Source organism: Hyla sarda, chromosome 8, assembly GCF_029499605.1.
Source record: "Hyla sarda isolate aHylSar1 chromosome 8, aHylSar1.hap1, whole genome shotgun sequence".
Classification (NCBI taxonomy): domain Eukaryota; kingdom Metazoa; phylum Chordata; class Amphibia; order Anura; family Hylidae; genus Hyla; species Hyla sarda.
The window spans coordinates 3,788,168-3,807,382 of NC_079196.1; the positions used below are offsets into that span (position 1 = coordinate 3,788,168).

At 44.7% G+C, this 19,215-nt stretch overlaps 1 protein-coding gene across 8 annotated transcripts in view; it reads left to right on the forward strand.

Annotated features, from left to right (window-relative positions):
* The window catches only part of BIN1 (bridging integrator 1), a 138,674-nt gene that overhangs the window by 64,635 nt on the left and 54,824 nt on the right, over positions 1-19,215 (forward strand). For 7 of the 8 annotated variants that reach the window (XM_056533353.1, XM_056533352.1, XM_056533357.1 and 4 more), the window contains exons 2-4: positions 2,982-3,062; positions 7,715-7,769; positions 14,653-14,747. In XM_056533353.1, coding sequence (XP_056389328.1) covers positions 2,982-3,062; positions 7,715-7,769; positions 14,653-14,747 — 231 coding nt within the window. Of the gene's footprint in view, positions 1-2,981; positions 3,063-6,358; positions 6,906-7,714; positions 7,770-14,652; positions 14,748-19,215 lie in introns of those variants that run through there. The other variant, XM_056533356.1, reaches the window with a different exon arrangement.

Below are 19,215 nucleotides of genomic sequence, written 5' to 3' on the forward strand. Positions count from 1 at the left end.
GAGCAGTATTATAGTAGATATATTCTTGTATATAGGAGCAGTATTATAGTAGTTATATTCTTGTATATAGGAGGCAGTATTATAGTAGTTATATTCTTGTATATAGGAGTAGTATTATAGTAGTTATATTCTTGTATATAGGAGCAGTATTATAGTAGTTATATTCCTGTATATAGGAGCAGTATTATAGTAGTTATATTCTTGTATATAGGAGCAGTATTATAGTAGTTATATTCTTGTATATAGGAGCAGTATTATAGTAGTGATATTCTTGTATATAGGGGCAGTATTATAGTAGTTATATTCTTGTATATAGGGGCAGTATTATAGTAGTTATATTCTTGTATATAGGAGCAGTATTATAGTAGATATATTCTTGTATATAGGAGGCAGTATTATAGTAGTTATATTCTTGTATATAGGAGCAGTATTATAGTAGTTATATTCTTGTATATAGGAGCAGTATTATAGTAGTTATATTCTTGTATATAGGGGGCAGTATTATAGCAGTTATATTCTTGTATATAGAAGCTGTATTATAGTAGTTATATTCTTGTATATAGGAGCAGTATTATAGTAGTTATATTCTTGTATATAGGAGGCAGTATTATAGTAGTTATATTCTTGTATATAGGAGCAGTATTATAGTAGTTATATTCTTGTATATAGGAGCAGTATTATAGTAGTTATATTCTTGTATATAGGAGCAGTATTATAGTAGATATATTCTTGTATATAGGAGCAGTATTATAGTAGTTATATTCTTGTATATAGGAGGCAGTATTATAGTAGTTATATTCTTGTATATAGGAGCAGTATTATAGTAGATATATTCTTGTATATAGGAGCAGTATTATAGTAGTTATATTCTTGTATATAGGAGCAGTATTATAGTAGTTATATTCTTGTACATGGGAGCAGTATTATAGTAGATATATTCTTGTATATAGGAGGCAGTATTATAGTAGTTATATTCATGTATATAGGAGGCAGTATTATAGTAGTTATATTCATGTATATAGGAGGCAGTATTATAGTAGTTATATTCATGTATATAGGAGGCAGTATTATAGTAGTTATATTCATGTATATAGCAGGCAGTATTATAGTAGTTATATTCTTGTATATAGGGGCAGTATTATAGTTGTTATATTCTTGTACATGGGAGCAGTATTATAGTAGTTATATTCATGTATATAGGGGCAGTATTATAGTAGTTATATTCTTGTATACAGGGAGACTCTTAGTCGTTGTCATCGTTCGGACTCGATTGACATTAGTTCAGACAATGAAGGTTTTCGGCATTTGTGGGTGAGATGTGACTCCTGTATAGTGGGGGGGGGGGGGGGGGGGGTTCTATTCATTGCAGATATAGGAGATTATTAATATACTGTTCACAAAGTAGCAGATCTGGAATATACAGTTTGCGCCAATGTTTTTGTCCTCTATATTACTCTTCCCAACTCCTCTAATTGTTGTGACGTTTTTGATGGGATTCTCTGATATCGGTGTCGGACGGATTTGTATAAAACGTTCTTCATCCAGAAGTATTGGCCCCCGCGCCCCCCCCCCCCCCCCCCCCCCCCCCCGGGTCTCTGGAGGATGAAGTAACATTGTCCAGATTACCAGGAATTACATGATGGATGTTGTATTTTATGTCCTTGTGTTGACTTATATTATTATGGTTACCAGGACCTGGTGAAGCTCCACAGTCGCTGGAGTCCCCTGTGCCTAGGGGTGGGGGCAGCACTCTGGGGGGCTCTCCCCTGTACTGAGGTTGGGGGCAGCACTCCAGGGGGCTCTCCCCTGTACTGAGGTGGGGGCAGCACTCTGGGGGCTCTCCCCTGTACTGAGGTGGGGGCAGCACTCCGGGGTGCTCTCCCCTGTACTGAGGTTGGGGGCAGCACTCCAGGGGGCTCTCCCCTGTACTGAGGTGGGGGCAGCACTCTGGGGGCTCTTCCCTGTACTGAGGTTGGGGGCAGCACTCCAGGGGGCTCTCCCCTGTACTGAGGTGGGGGCAGCACTCTGGGGGCTCTTCCCTGTACTGAGGTGGGGGCAGCACTCTGGGGGCTCTCCCCTGTACTGAGGTGGGGGCAGCACTTCGGGGGCTCTCCCCTGTACTGAGGTGGGGGCAGCACTTCTGGGGGCTCTCCTCTGTACTGAGGTGGGGGCAGCACTTCGGGGGGCTCTTCCCTGTACTGAGGTGGGGGCAGCACTCTGGGGGCTCTCCCCTGTACTGAGGTGGGGGCAGCACTTCGGGGGGCTCTCCCCTGTACTGAGGTGGGGGCAGCACTTCGGGGGGCTCTCCTCTGTACTGAGGTGGGGGCAGCACTTCGGGGGGCTCTCCCCTGTACTGAGGTGGGGGCAGCACTTCGGGGGCTCTCCCCTGTACTGAGGTGGGGGCAGCACTTCGGGGGGCTCTCCCCTGTACTGAGGTGGGGGCAGCACTTCGGGGGGCTCTCCCCTGTACTGAGGTGGGGGCAGCACTTCGGGGGGCTCTCCCTGTACTGAGGTGGGGGCAGCACTTCGGGGGGCTCTCCCCTGTACTGAGGTGGGGGCAGCACTTCGGGGGGCTCTCCCCTGTACTGAGGTGGGGGCAGCACTTCGGGGGGCTCTCCCCTGTACTGAGGTGGGGGCAGCACTTCGGGGGGCTCTCCCCTGTACTGAGGTGGGGGCAGCACTTCGGGGGGCTCTCCCCTGTACTGAGGTGGGGCAGCACTTCGGGGGGCTCTCCTCTGTACTGAGGTGGGGGGCAGCACTCCGGGGGGGGGGGGCTCTCCCATGTACTGAGGCGGGGGGCAGCATTCCGGGGGCTCTACCTGTGCTCTGTGGTGGGGGGGCAGCAATCTGATATTTATAGAGTTGGGGGGAAGCACTCTGGGGGGCTCTCCCTGTATTATTATTATTTTTTTTTGGTAAATTCTGCAGTTTTCCTTTTAATTAAATTTTGTTTTTGTCTTTCTTTTTTTTTTTTTTTTCAGGTGCTACAGAAACTGGGGAAAGCGGATGAGACAAAAGACGAGCAGTTTGAGCAATGCGTGCAGAACTTCAACAAACAGCTGGTGAGTCAAAAAACTGCGCCGCGCCATTGTTTACTGTGCCATAAGGGGGGGACGCCGGAGTAGTGCAGGCGCCATCCACCAGTGAGGGGAAAACATTTGGCATCTGTCACTTGTACATGATTAATGGTAATGTAGGGAAATAGGACTATATATAGGACTAATTTAGGGAAACAGGACTGTATAGGACAAATGTAGGGAAATAGGACTATATATAGGACTAATTTAGGGAAAATGGATTGTATAGGACTAATGTAGGGAAATAGGACTGTATAGGACAAATATAGGGAAATAGGATTGTATAGGACTAATGTAGGGGAAACAGGACTGTATAGGACAAATGTAGGGAAATAGGATTATATATAGGACTAATGTAGGGAAATAGGACTAGATAGGACATATGTAGGGAAATAGGACTGTATAGGACAAATGTAGGGAAATAGGATTATATATAGGACTAATTTGGGGAAATAGGACTATATAGGACAAATGTAGGGAAGCACTACAATATGAGGAAACTGCAGAGCAATCCCCCAATGTTATAGAGGGGAGATCACATAACTGTGGCAATAATTGTCCAACAAGACCCCAAAGTATAAAGGAAGCGAGGAATCGCCTGCACTATACGTCTATACTGGGAGGATAAGTGAGGGATGGATCTGCTGATCCCAATGGGCACGAGGGGTCGGGGGTCACTCAATAGATGAACGCCCCCAGTCAGCCCTGTATGATATATGGTTATATTATAAGGATCTATTCACACATGGTAAATACAGCAGATTTGTGTGCAGAAAATCTGCAGCATATTACAGTCTCATACAGAAATTTCATCCAAACAGAAATAAATCGCACAATATATTGGTGCAGAAATAGACGCCTTCATGTTGAACGATTCCATTCCATGTGGCTTCAAAGGGGTTAAGCAGAATTAGAAGAATAGAGCTTGTTTCTACAAAAACAGCTCCACCCCTGTCCTCAGGTTGTGTGTGGTATTACATCTCTGGATGGCACTGAGCTTTAACACCTCCCGACCTGAGGCATAGAACAATAAATGCCTGAAACGTGTAAAACCGCCGCGCATTTCTTCAGGAGCCGATGATCTACCTATATGAACAAGTCGCTGGTGCAGGTGGAAAACGCCAAAGTGCTGAGGATTTTTATTGACTGGAAATAATTCAGATCTAAAACCAAATCCGTAATAAATGTTAGAAGCTTATAGAAATCTCCCGGCCGCGATGTGCTGCAGATCCCGGCCGCGATGTGCTGCAGATCCCTCTGCACCGTCCAGCAATCCTCCATTCTTCACTCCTACTGATCATCATCTTATACTTCATCATTTCCTCGAGAGGCCGCGGGCGTGAAACAGTCGCAAGAAATACGTGGAACTCAGGGTGGAGCTGATATCATGGAGACAAAGATCTGGGAAGGAGCCAAAGTATGAAAAGGACTTAGCAAAACACTCTGCTGTATACCTGGTGCACCCTCACTGCTGTATACCTGGCGTACACCCTCACTGCTGTATACCTGGCGTACACCCTCACTGCTGTATACCTGGTGCACCCTCACTGCTGTATACCTGGCGTACACCCTCACTGCTGTATACCTGGTGCACCCTCACTGCTGTATACCTGGCGTACACCCTCACTGCTGTATACCTGGTGCACCCTCACTGCTGTATACCTGGCGCACCCTCACTGCTGTATACCTGGCGCACCCTCACTGCTGTATACCTGGTGCACCCTCACTGCTGTATACCTGGTGCACGCCCTCAGACTGCTGTATACCTGGCGCACCCTCACTGCTGTATACCTGGCGCACGCCCTCAGACTGCTGTATACCTGGTGCACGCCCTCAGACTGCTGTATACCTGGTGCACGCCCTCAGACTGCTGTATACCTGGCGCACACCCTCAGACTGCTGTATACCTGGCGCACACCCTCAGACTGCTGTATACCTGGCGCACACCCTCATTGCTGTATACCTGGCGCACACCCTCACTGCTGTATACCTGGCGTACACCCTCACTGCTGTATACCTGGCGCACGCCCTCACTGCTGTATACCTGGCGTACACCCTCACTGCTGTATACCTGGCGCACGCCCTCACTGCTGTATACCTGGCGCACGCCCTCACTGCTGTATACCTGGCGTACACCCTCACTGCTGTATACCTGGCGTACACCCTCACTGCTGTATACCTGGCGCACGCCCTCACTGCTGTATACCTGGCGCACGCCCTCACTGCTGTATACCTGGCGCACGCCCTCACTGCTGTATACCTGGCGCACACCCTCACTGCTGTATACCTGGCGCACCCTCAGACTGCTGTATACCTGGTGCACAATCTCAGACTGCTGTATACCTGGCGCACGCCCTCAGACTGCTGTATACCTGGCGCACGCCCTCAGACTGCTGTATACCTGGCGCACACCCTCAGACTGCACAGAGCCCTTCATCACAGGTTACTGTCTCTTTAAGGCCGATTAGTGCTCCGCACGTCTTTCCCGTGTGCCCGGGACATGTGACTGAGGCGCTGAGGATTTCTTCATACAGGAAAAGCCTCCATGTGTTTCATCCTATAGAAATGACTCAGCCCTGAAAACAGACGAGATGCTGAGTAAGGACTTCAGGGCCACGACAACATCTGGAGGCTTCGTCCTCAGCGAGGGGGATCAGAGGGGGGGGGGAGGGGTTATGACACTAACCTCAGGATGACACCGAGACCCCCCCTCCCCAGGATGACACCGAGACCCCCCCTCCCCAGGATGACACAAAGACCCCCCCCCCCTCCCCAGGATGACACAAAGACCCCCCCCCCCTCCCCAGGATGACACAGAGACCCCCCTCTCTCCCCAGGATGACACACCCCCCCCTCTCCCCAGGATGACACAGACCCCCCCCCTCTCCCCAGGATGACACAGACCCCCCCCCCCTCCTCCCCAGGATGACAGAGACCCCCCCCTCTCCCCAGAATGACACAGACCCCCCCTCCTCCCCAGGATGACAGAGACCCCCCCTCCTCCCCAGGATGACAGAGACCCCCCCCCTCTCCCAGAATGACACAGACCCCCCCTCCTCCCCAGGATGACACAGACCCCCCCCTCTCCCCAGGATGACACAGACCCCCCCCCCTCTCCCCAGGATGACACAGACCCCCCCCCCTCCTCCCCAGGATGACAGAGACCCCCCCCTCTCCCCAGAATGACACAGACCCCCCCCTCCTCCCCAGGATGACACAGACCCCCCCCCCCCCTCCCAGGATGACTAATTTGTTTTGGAATCGGATGGCTCCTCAAGAACAGAGATTGAGATAGAAAACACATGTTCCTCCCCGGCAGCTGGATCACATTATAGAACCTTCTCCTATATAATCTCTATTAACCCCTGATGTGCCAGCGTGACGCCCCCCAGTATTGTAAATGTCAGATCTGCTGGAAACTGTTCCTTATAATCCGAGGACGCGTACGATAATAGAACCGCGCATTATATCTTCCACCCAAACCAGTGTTTACCAACCAGGGGGCCGCCAAATGGTGCCGTTGGCTTTCTGGACATGCTGGGAGTTGTAGTTTTATAGCATCAGGAAGCAGCTAATTGGAAAACATTGCCCTGAACAGAGGCTCTTGGGCTGCGTTCACACTAGAGCTGAGAAAAAAACGAAAAGCTGAGAAAAATGCGCCAGGAAACCAAAAAACGCCAAAACATCATTCTAACCGCATGGGCTGAAAACCCAGCGGCCGGATGTTAGCAGAGATCCAATAGGGAATAGTGAACTGACAAACCCCTTTATTCTTTATTTAACTATTTTAATAATATTTCTGCATTTCTTTTTGACAGCATACAGGGGGTATATGGCTTCTTTTCTATTTACCTATTTAGTATTGTTTTTTCTAATTTAATAATTTACTTATATATTTCCATTTTGAAAATTTTAAACAGTTATATATTTCCAAATTTTAAACATTTTTATTTATTTACTGTTTGCATACTGTCATTTTTAAGAAAAAACACAGTGGGTATCTCTGTTTTAACTTTTTTTTTTTAAATAAAGTGAATAAAAAAAACAAAATGCCAGGAACAAACCTCCCTGTGCATGTATGTTAACATTTTTCTCCAATTTATTTTTTCTTTTTCTTTTTATGAAATCCTTGAGTCACATGATGAAATAATCACTATTTATCGGCACAGCGTCATGTGACTGAGATATAGACAGGCAATGGTGAGGGTGGGTATCATGGTGGGCAGAAGTAGTCTTTAAACTGTGGACCTCCGGAAGTTGCAAAACTACAACTCCCAGCATGCCCAGACAGCCAATGGCTGTCCGGGCATGCTGGTAGTTGTAGTTTTGCAACATTTGGGGGTCCAAAGTTTGAAAATCACCTGTGTACAACAACCAAACCAGGAGTGGCCTCACGTCTGCTGTAGCATTACATCCAGATAATTAGGGGGAGAGTCATCACACACTGTGCAAAGGAGCGGTTACCCATAGCAACCAGATTCCAGCTTTCATTTATCAACAGCTCCACTGCGCAATGAGTGATGAATCTCCCCCGTCCACTGATACATTGTAACCATTTCTGTCTGGATTTTGTTTCCATTTTGGGGTGATATTTAGGATATAATAACCCTCCCCCCCCCTCCTCTCTCCTCTTACAGACAGAAGGCAGTAAACTTCAGAAGGATCTCCGGACGTATCTGGCGTCAGTGAAAGGTGAGTGATTCCTCCCAGATGTGGGGATTCGCTTCTTTCCTTTCATCTATTTGTGTTTGCAGAATGAAGGATGTAGTGTAGATCCAGAGGAGGAATGGAAACCAGGACAATCTCCCCCATCATGGTAGCAGAGATGAAGACCCGGTCACTCAGCTTTCCCAGGCTCCTGATGGGTTATCCTCTCTAGTTACCTGGCAGTATGGAGGGTTGATCATGAGGTGCCCCCACCCCCAAGTTGTATATAATTTCAAAGATCTGATCACTACTAAGCACTATTGGGAATATTTGTCAAAACCTGCACAGAGCAAAAGTCGACCTGTTGCCCGTAGCAACCAATCAGATCGCTTCTTTTATTTAAAAAAATAATGTGATTTGTTGGTTTAGGCAACTGGGCAACTTTTCCATAGAACGGGTTTTGATAACTTTCCTCCAATTTGTGGTAAAACTGAATCCCCAGTATATACAAATAGAAGAAAGTTCAAGATGTAGGGCGGCACTTGGACTGGCGTGGTGCACGAGGAAAAATAAGATAATTGGAATGAATCCCGGCACTCACTTTTCTTCGTATAATGTAGAATGGATGTTTATTAACACAAGACGCGTTTCGGCTACAAGCCTTTGTCAATTGCAAACATATAATGTCATGTGATATATGTTTGCAATTGACAAAGGCTTGTAGCCGAAACGCGTCTTGCGTTAACAAAGATCCATTCTACATTATACGAAGAAAAGTGAGTGCCGGGATTCATTCCAATTATCCTATACAAATAGAAGTGCTATACAGTGCTCAGAAAATGTCAAGTAACGGAACTATTCTTCAACAAAGTAATACGGCCATACAGTGCTATCAATACCACCATACATTTTATTAATAAAAGTACCATACCTTGCCCTAATACTACCACCATACATTGCTTTATTAATACCATCATGCACTGCCTTAATAATAATACCACCATGCACTGCCTCAATAATACCACCACCATACACTGCCTCAATAATACCACCACCATACACTGCCTCAATAATACCACCACCATGCACTGCCTCAATAATACCACCACCATACACTGCCTCAATAATACCACCACCATACACTGCCTCAATAATACCACCACCATACACTGCCTCAATAATACCACCACCATACACTGCCTCAATAATACCACCACCATACACTGCCTCAATAATACCACCACCATACACTGCCTCAATAATACCACCACCATACACTGCCTCAATAATACCACCACCTTAATAAGGCAGTGTATGGTGGTGGTATTATTAAGGCAGTGTATGGTGGTGGTATAATTAAGGCAGTGTATGGTGGTGGTATTATTAAGCAGGGCTGTGGAGTCGGTAGATAAATGTTCCGACTCCTCTGTATTAATATGTGAATGTATTTTATACATTCCTTGAAGGAAAGAAAGGTAACATACAAGTCATTACCACAGGACTACTAGCTGGTGAAGCCAACAGTCTACTGTATTGAACAGTTTGTGTGCTGATCTGCTGCTGAAGATAGGGCAGTGGGAGGATCCAGGAAGGGGCATTTATTATAAAACATGATTTCCCTAGTAGAATCCCATAGTCATGATTAAAGGGGTACTCCGCCCCTAGACATCTTATCCCCTATCCAAAGGATAGGGGATAAGATGTCAGATCACCGTAGTCCCGCTACACAGAGCGAGTTCGGGGGACGGATACAGAGCGATACAGGGGACGGAGCAGCGTGACGTCATGGCTCCGCCCCTCGTGACATCACGGCCGCCCCCTTAATGCAAGTCTATGGCAGGGGGCGTGACAACCGCCACGCCCCCTCCCATAGACTTGTATTGAGGTGGCTGGCCGTGACATCACGAGGGGTAGAGCCATGTCGTAACGATGCTCCAGCCCCTGTATCGCCCGTCATTGCGCACAGAGCGAACTCGCTCTGTGCAGTAATGATAGCGCGGTGCCGCAGTGGCGATCCCGGGGGTCCCCAGCAACGGGACCCCGGCGATCTGACATCCTTTGGATAGGGGATAAGATGTCTAGGTGCGGAGTACCCCTTTTAAGCTAACAATCGAGTTTACAAGTTTTTATAGCCTTAGCTGAATGGCAGCAGTTTTTCCAATGTTTTACGGCTTCAGTCTTGAACTATTGACCCTCCATTCCCTTCACTTATACAAGTGTCTCTAGTCCTGCAAAAAACATATTTCCTTAACCCCTTATCAGTGAGAGGCGAGGTTACCCATGGGTTCCCTGTAACAGCAGAACACAACACTATGGAAAGTATAAGTATTGCCGCTCCTAATTGTGCGTTGCGTGCCATATAGTGAAGCACATGAAAAGCTTCTTCACAGTCACTTAACGTGTTCGTTTTGCGGTTACGTGAGGCACTGCATGCATTGGTCTTTATTCTTAAAGTAGAGAAGTCATTGATTATAACTTTTTGTGAATTGGGATATTTAAACTTTTTTTTTATTTATTTATTTATTTTTATTCCAATCTAAATTTAGTAGGAGTCAGAGTCGGTGCTTTGTTTGCCGACTCCGACTCCAGGTACCCAAAATTACGTCCGACTCCAGGTACCCAAAATTACGTCCGACTCCACAGCCCTGTTATTAAGGCAGTGTATGGTGGTATTATTATTATTATTATTAAGGCAGTGTATGGTGGTATTATTATTATTATGGCAGTGTATGGTGGTATTATTATTAATAAGGCAGTGTATGGTGGTATTATTATTATTATTATTATTATTAAGGCAGTGTATGGTGGTATTATTATTATTAAGGCAGTGTATGGTGGTATTATTATTATTATTATTATTATTATTATTAAGGCAGTGTATGGTGGTATTATTATTATTATGGCAGTGTATGGTGGTATTATTATTATTATGGCAGTGTATGGTGGTATTATTATTAATAAGGCAGTGTATGGTGGTATTATTATTATTATTATTATTATTATTAAGGCAGTGTATGGTGGTATTATTATTATTAAGGCAGTGTATGGTGGTATTATTATTATTATTATTATTATTAAGGCAGTGTATGGTGGTATTATTATTATTAAGGCAGTGTATGGTGGTATTATTATTATTATTATTATTATTAAGGCAGTGTATGGTGGTATTATTATTATTAAGGCAGTGTATGGTGGTATTATTATTATTATTATTATTATTATTATTATTAAGGCAGTGTATGGTGGTATTATTATTATTATTATTATTATTATTATTATTATTAAGGCAGTGTATGGTGGTATTATTATTATTATTATTATTATTAAGGCAGTGTATGGTGGTATTATTATTATTAAGGCAGTGTATGGTGGTATTATTATTATTATTATTATTATTATTATTATTATTGAGGCAGTGTATGGTGGTATTATTATTATTAAGGCAGTGTATGGTGGTATTATTATTATTATTATTATTATTATTAAGGCAGTGTATGGTGGTATTATTATTATTATGGCAGTATTATTATTATTATGGCAGTGTATGGTGGTATTATTATTATTATTATTATTATTATTATTATGGCAGTGTATGGTGGTATTATTATTATTATTATTATTATTATTATTATGGCAGTGTATGGTGGTATTATTATTAATAAGGCAGTGTATGGTGGTATTATTATTATTATTATTATTATTATTATTAAGGCAGTGTATGGTGGTATTATTATTATTAAGGCAGTGTATGGTGGTATTATTATTATTATTATTATTATTATTATTAAGGCAGTGTATGGTGGTATTATTATTATTAAGGCAGTGTATGGTGGTATTATTATTATTATTATTATTATTATTATTATTATTAAGGCAGTGTATGGTGGTATTATTATTATTATTATTATTATTATTAAGGCAGTGTATGGTGGTATTATTATTATTATTATTATTATTAAGGCAGTGTATGGTGGTATTATTATTATTAAGGCAGTGTATGGTGGTATTATTATTATTAAGGCAGTGTATGGTGGTATTATTATTATTAAGGCAGTGTATGGTGGTATTATTATTATTATTATTATTATTATTATTAAGGCAGTGTATGGTGGTATTATTATTATTATGGCAGTATTATTATTATTATGGCAGTGTATGGTGGTATTATTATTATTATTATTATTATTATGGCAGTGTATGGTGGTATTATTATTATTATTATTATTATTATTATGGCAGTGTATGGTGGTATTATTATTAATAAGGCAGTGTATGGTGGTATTATTATTATTATTATTATTATGGCAGTGTATGGTGGTATTATTATTATTATTAAGGCAGTGCATGGTGGTATTATTATTATTATGGCAGTGTATGGTGGTATTATTATTAATGCAGTGTGTGGTGGTATTATTGATCATGGTGTTAGTCGTTTTGACGGGAAGAATAGCGCAGCATTCTGTGAAGTTTCGTTCAGCCTTATCTTATAGGAGCCCACACAGTTCATAGCAGATGCCGCCTCTTGGCCCACAATAACAAAGTCCTAAAATAAATAGTGTTAGCCCCAAATAGGTTTGTAGAGGGGTTTCTGAGCACAATGTTTTTTTGGATTGGGGCACAGCCAGATCCTGTTCCTGTGACGCCAGAAAAAGCAAAAAATCAAGCGGTAGTGCACAGGGACAATGGCAATGCAGGTCAGCTGGGAGTAGTAGTCCGTGAACTGTTATGTCACATGGCAGGGTAATGTGACCACAGGCCTAATTAATAGGTCTCTATTTCTGCATAATGCTTGCTTTTTCCTTATTGTGAACGTCTCCCCCATCCCGCCTCTGATCGGGGGAACAGTCTTCACATTCTTGTCATGCTCAGTGGAGCCCCCTGCTGACCAGTTTGTATGAGCTGCAGGGAGGAGCGTGGGAAGTGACAAGTGTTCTCATCGTATTTCTGGATCGCACTTCTCCAGCCGCGGTCCTGATCTCCTGACGTCTGTCATTTGTATGGACAATATCTCCTCCGCTCTCGTATCTGGATCCATCCCACAGACGGAACTGGATATAGATCTCGTCTCAGCACTTGGCATAAAAATCAATGACCAGAGCCAGGGCTAATTTTGGGGTCCCCTTGTCACCCCAGTAACTGACAAATAAAAATACAAGCTGCAAAATGGGCACCGAGAGCTGTGTGACCCCCTCCCATCTTACACTCGGTTCCTTGTTACCCCATCATGGTCACCCTATGCTGAGCTTTGTGCAACCACAATGTCTATGGGTCAACCAAGCCCAAAATAATGGATACCGAAAACACTGACGATTGCAACCACCTATGGCAGTCTTTGGTCTGGTCATGAACATCCAATATCTGAAGCTGACTAAAATACTTAAAGGGGTATTCCAGGAAAAAACTGGCTCCAGTAAGTTAAACAGATTTGAAAAATACTTCTAAAAGATCTTAATCCTTCCAGTACTTATCAGCTGCTGAAGTTGAGTTGTTCTTTTCTGTCTGACAACAGTGCTCTCTGCTGACATCTCTGCTTGTCTTGGGAACTGCACAGAGTAGAAGAGGTTTGCTGTGGGGATTTGCTTCTACTCTGGACAGTTCTGGAGACAGGTGTCATCAGAGAGCACTTAGACAGAAAAGAACAACTCAACTTCAGCAGCTCATAAGTACTGAAAGGATTAAAAAAAATAATAGAAGTCACTTACAAATCTGTCTGGAGCCAGTTGATATATATAAAAAATATATATATTTGTTTTCTGGATAACCCCTTTAAAGGGGTACTCCGCTCCTAGACATCTTATCCAAAGGATAGGGGATAAGATGTCTGATCATGGTGGTCCCACCACTGGGGACCCCGTGATCTCCCTGCTGCACCTGGCGTTTGTTTAGAGTATCAGGTGCATCACCCCCTCACATAGACTTGCATTGAAGGGGCGTGGCCGTGACATCACGAGCGGGCATAACCATGATGTCACAAGACTCTGCCCCGCATCGGCAGTCATCCGTCACAGATCAAAGTTCGCTCCGTGCACCGGATGTCTGGGGTGCCGCAGCCGAGACCCCCGCGATCAGACATCTTATCCTTTGGATAGGTGACAAGATGTCTAGGGGTGGAGTACCCCTTTAAGGAGACACACCACCCCCTCAGCCTCCCAGCTGTCTACAGCTAGAGGAGAATTGAAGGGATCCAATAGGTGGCAGCAGGGAGCGAGTTATTTTCCTTCTAGGAAGAGCTACATTAAATATTTTTCCAACTTATTAAAAAAATACATTGACCCTCACCCCCTGTAAAACATAGCTTTTATTTTTTCATTAAAATCATGCCGGCCGGTAGGGAAAGAACGTCTCCAGCTGGAGCCAAGAAGGTGACAGCCTGTTTCACGGATTCAAAGCTTCTTCAGCGGGAGCCAAGAAAGTGACAGCCCGTTTCTGGAGTCGTTCTTTCCCTACTGGCCGGCAGGATTTTAAAGAAGAAATAAAAGCTACTTTTTAAACAGGGGTTGGGGCCAATGCAATTTTATTTTATTTATTTATTTGTTAAATACGTTGTTGGTATTTTCTCAGACTAATCTGACCCCCTAACATGCTCTGACCCCATTGTTATTGATGTACAGAAGTGTTTCCCCTCCTGAGTCTCCAGCTGCGGCTACTCCCACCTCATTGTGACCAAATTGTTGCAAAATGACAAATGTTACAATATATTACAAAATATAATATTACAACTTTTACCGCTCCGATCAAACCCAGGCGTAGGCTGACCATGCATGCTGGGAGTTGTAGTTCTGTGACATCTGGAGAGCCCCTGCATGAGAGTCCTGTTGTCGCTGCGAACATTGAGGGTTAATTTCCCATTCATCAGATGTTTATTATTTTTTGTCTTTTGCACATTGTGACTATTTCGGCAGATAACAATGTCTCGTCTCTATTCCAGCGATGCACGAATCCTCCAAGCGTCTGACCGAATGTCTGCAGGAGATCTACGAGCCGGACTGGCCCGGGCGAGACGAGACCAATAGGATCGCAGAGGTGACCGCACTCTTCCTATTTACTTTTGTTAATTTTTTTTTTTAGATTTCTTTTGTTTTGAAGTTTTCGGATTTTGCGGTAAACATTTTTGTTGTTTTTCCTCGGTTTCCACTTCCTTTAGTTTATGTAAATCTCTAGAGCAGTGTTTCCCAACCAGGGTGCCTCCAGCTGTTGCAAAACTACAACTCCCAGCATGTCCGGACAGCCGTTGGCTGTCCGGGCATGCTGGGAGTTGTAGTTTTGCAACAGCTGGAGGCACACAAATTGGGAAATGCTGACATGAAGCCTCAGTATAAAACCAAAGGCTGTCTGGGCATTCTGGGAGTTGTAGTTTTGCAACAGCTGGAGGCACACTGATTGGGAAATGCTGACATGAAGCCCTAGTATAAAACCAAAGGCTGTCCGGGCATGCTGGGATTTGTAGTTTTGCAACAGCTGGAGGCACCCTGGTTGGGAAAAGCTGCTCTAGAATCATATGGGCGTCCTCAGAATGTTCCCTTTGTCGCTCCGTCTGCAGAGCCTCAGGCGGGGCTCTTATCTTATCTTATTCTTTTATATACAGGATGACATATTTATCCAGAAATCTGTGTAATCTCTCTGTACAAAGAAAGGCCTGACATAATCTCCGGGCCTATCATGTGGGCGGGGGCCACACTACAAATAGCGGGGTCCGATAGCAAGCCTCCCCCCTACTATGATCAGAACGATTCCATCTGGTGACTGCAGGGGGCGTCTTCTCTGACTGGACAGACCGCCATGATGACTCCTCCCACAGACTATGCTAACACATCAGGGGATTCTTACTGCATCCTGTAAGACCACCCCCATGATTTACCCTTCCACCATGTCCCCCAATAATGCACCTCCAGAGCTGCCGATAACCCAAAATACTAAACTATATAAATAATCGGCCCCAAACCAGACTGCAAAATAAACTGAAAGCCCAAATCAGACCAAAAAACCCCTATACACTCCGCCCCATGTCCCCTTTCACATAGACTGCTACTCATGGCTCCTCCCCCTCTTATATACAGTATACTGCTGCTCATGGCTCCTCCCCCTCTTATATACAGTATACTGCTACTCATGGCTCCTCCCTCTTATATACAGTATACTGCTGCTCATGGCTCCTCCCCCTCTTATATACAGTATACTGCTACTCATGCCTCCTCCTCTCTTATATACAGTATACTGCTGCTCATGGCTCCTCCTCTCTTATATACTGCTGCTCATGGCTCCTCCTCTCTTATATACTGCTGCTCATGGCTCCTCCTCTCTTATATACTGCTGCTCATGGCTCCTACCTCTTATATACAGTATACTGCTACTCATGGCTCCTCCCTCTTATATACAGTATACTGCTGCTCATGGCTCCTCCCTCTTATATACAGTATACTGCTGCTCATGGCTCCTCCTCTCTTATATACAGTATACTGATGCTCATGGCTCCTCCCTCTTATATACAGTATACTGATGCTTATGGCTCCTCCCTCTTATATACAGTATACTGATGCTCATGGCTCCTCCCTCTTATATACAGTATACTGATGCTTATGGCTCCTCCCTTTTATATACAGTATACTGATGCTCATGGCTCCTCCCTCTTATATACAGTATACTGATGCTCATGGCTCCCCCTCTTATATACAGTATACTGATGCTCATGGCTCCCCCTCTTATATACAGTATACTGATGCTCATGGCTCCTCCCTCTTATATACAGTATACTGATGCTCATGGCTCCCCCTCTTATATACAGTATACTGATGCTCATGGCTCCCCCTCTTATATACAGTATACTGCTACTCATAGCTCCTCCCTCTTATATACAGTATACTGCTGCTCATGGCTCCTCCCTCTTATATACAGTATACTGATGCTCATGGCTCCCCCTCTTATATACAGTATACTGCTACTCATGGCTCCTCCCTCTTATATACAGTATACTGCTACTCATGGCTCCTCCTCTCTTATATACAGTATACTGATGCTCATGGCTCCCCCTCTTATATACAGTATACTGCTGCTCATGGCTCCTCCCTCTTATATACAGTATACTGCTACTCATGGCTCCTCCTCTCTTATATACAGTATACTGATGCTCATGGCTCCCCCTCTTATATACAGTATACTGCTGCTCATGGCTCCTCCCTCTTATATACAGTATACTGCTGCTCATGGCTCCTCCTCTCTTATATACAGTATACTGCTGCTCATGGCTCCTCCCTCTTATATACAGTATACTGCTGCTCATGGCTCCTCCCTCTTATATACAGTATACTGCTACTCATGGCTCCTCCTCTCTTATATACAGTATACTGATGCTCATGGCTCCCCCTCTTATATACAGTATACTGCTACTCATGGCTCCTCCTCTCTTATATATTGCTGCTCATGGCTCTTCCTCCCTTATATATTGCTGCTCATGGCTCTTCCTCTCTTATATACTGCTGCTCATGGCTCCTCCTCTCTTATATATTGCTGCTCATGGCTCCTCCTCTCTTATATATTGCTGCTCATGGCTCCTCCTCTCTTATATATTGCTGCTCATGGCTCCTCCTCTCTTATATACTGCTGCTCATGGCTCCTCCTCTCTTATATATTGCTGCTCATGGCTCCTCCTCTCTTATATATTGCTACTCATGGCTCCGCCCCCCCTCTCTTATATTTTGCTGCTCATGGCTCTTCCTCTCTCATATATTGCTGCTCATGGCTCTTCCTCCCTTATATATTGCTGCTCATGGCTCTTCCTCCCTTATATATTGCTGCGCATGGCTCTTCCTCCCTTATATATTGCTGCGCATGGCTCTTCCTCTCTTATATATTGCTGCGCATGGCTCTTCCTCTCTTATATATTGCTGCTCATGGCTCCCCCTCTCTTATATACTGCTGCTCATGGCTCCCCCCCCTCTCTTATATATTGCTGCTCATGGCTCCCCTCTCTTATATACTGCTGCTCATGGCTCCCCCCCCCCTCTCTTATATACTGCTGCTCTTGGCTCTTCCTCTGTTATATATTGCTGCTCATGGCTCTTCCTCTCTTATATATTGCTGCTCATGGCTCCTCCTCTCTTATATATTGCTGCTCATGGCTCCTCCTCTCTTATATATTGCTGCTCATGGCTCCTCCTCTCTTATACAGTATACTGCTGCTCATGGCTCCTCCTCTCTTATATATTGCTGCTCATGGCTCCTCCTCTCTTGGCTCCTCCTCTCTTATATATTGCTGCTCATGGCTCCCCCCCCCTCTCTTATATATTGCTGCTCATGGCTCCTCCTCTCTTATATACTGCTGCTCATGGCTCTTCCTCTCTTATATATTGCTGCTCTTGGCTCTTCCTCTCTTATATATTGCTGCTCTTGGCTCCTCCTCTCTTATATACTGCTGCTCATGGCTCCCCCCCCCCTCTCTTATATATTGCTGCTCTTGGCTCCCCCTCTCTTATATATTGCTGCTCATGGCTCCCCCTCTCTTATATATTGCTGCTCATGGCTCCTCCTCTCTTATATATTGTTGCTCATGGCTCGCTCCCCCTCTCTTATATACTGCTGCTCATGGCTCCGCCCCCCCTCTCTTATATATTGCTGCTCATGGCTCCCCCTCTCTTATATACTGCTGCTCATGGCTCCGCCCCCCCTCTCTTATATATTGCTGCTCATGGCTCCCCCTCTCTTATATATTGCTGCTCATGGCTCCTCCTCCCTTATATATTGCTGCTCATGGCTCCCCCTCTCTTATATATTGCTGCTCATGGCTCCCCCTCTCCTCTCTTATATATTGCTGCTCATGGCTCCCCCTCTCTTATATATTGCTGCTCATGGCTCCGCCCCCCCTCTCTTATATATTGCTGCTCATGGCTCCCCCTCTCTTATATATTGCTGCTCATGGCTCCTCCTCCCTTATATATTGCTGCTCATGGCTCCCCCTCTCTTATATATTGCTGCTCATGGCTCCCCCTCTCCTCTCTTATATATTGCTGCTCATGGCTCCTCCTCCCTTATATATTGCTGCTCATGGCTCCCCCTCTCTTATATACTGCTGCTCATGGCTCCGCCCCCCCTCTCTTATATATTGCTGCTCATGGCTCCCCCTCTCCTCTCTTATATATTGCTGCTCATGGCTCCCCCTCTCTTATATATTGCTGCTCATGGCTCCGCCCCCCCTCTCTTATATATTGCTGCTCATGGCTCCTCCTCTCTTATACTGCTGCTCATGGCTCCTCCTCTCTTATATACTGCTGCTCATGGCTCCTCCTCTCTTATATATTGCTGCTCATGGCTCCTCCTCTCTTATATATTGCTGCTTATGGCTCCTCCTCTCTTATATATTGCTACTCATGGCTCCGCCCCCCCTCTCTTATATATTGCTGCTCATGGCTCTTCCTCTCTTATATATTGCTGCTCATGGCTCTTCCTCCCTTATATATTGCTGCTCATGGCTCTTCCTCCCTTATATATTGCTGCTCAT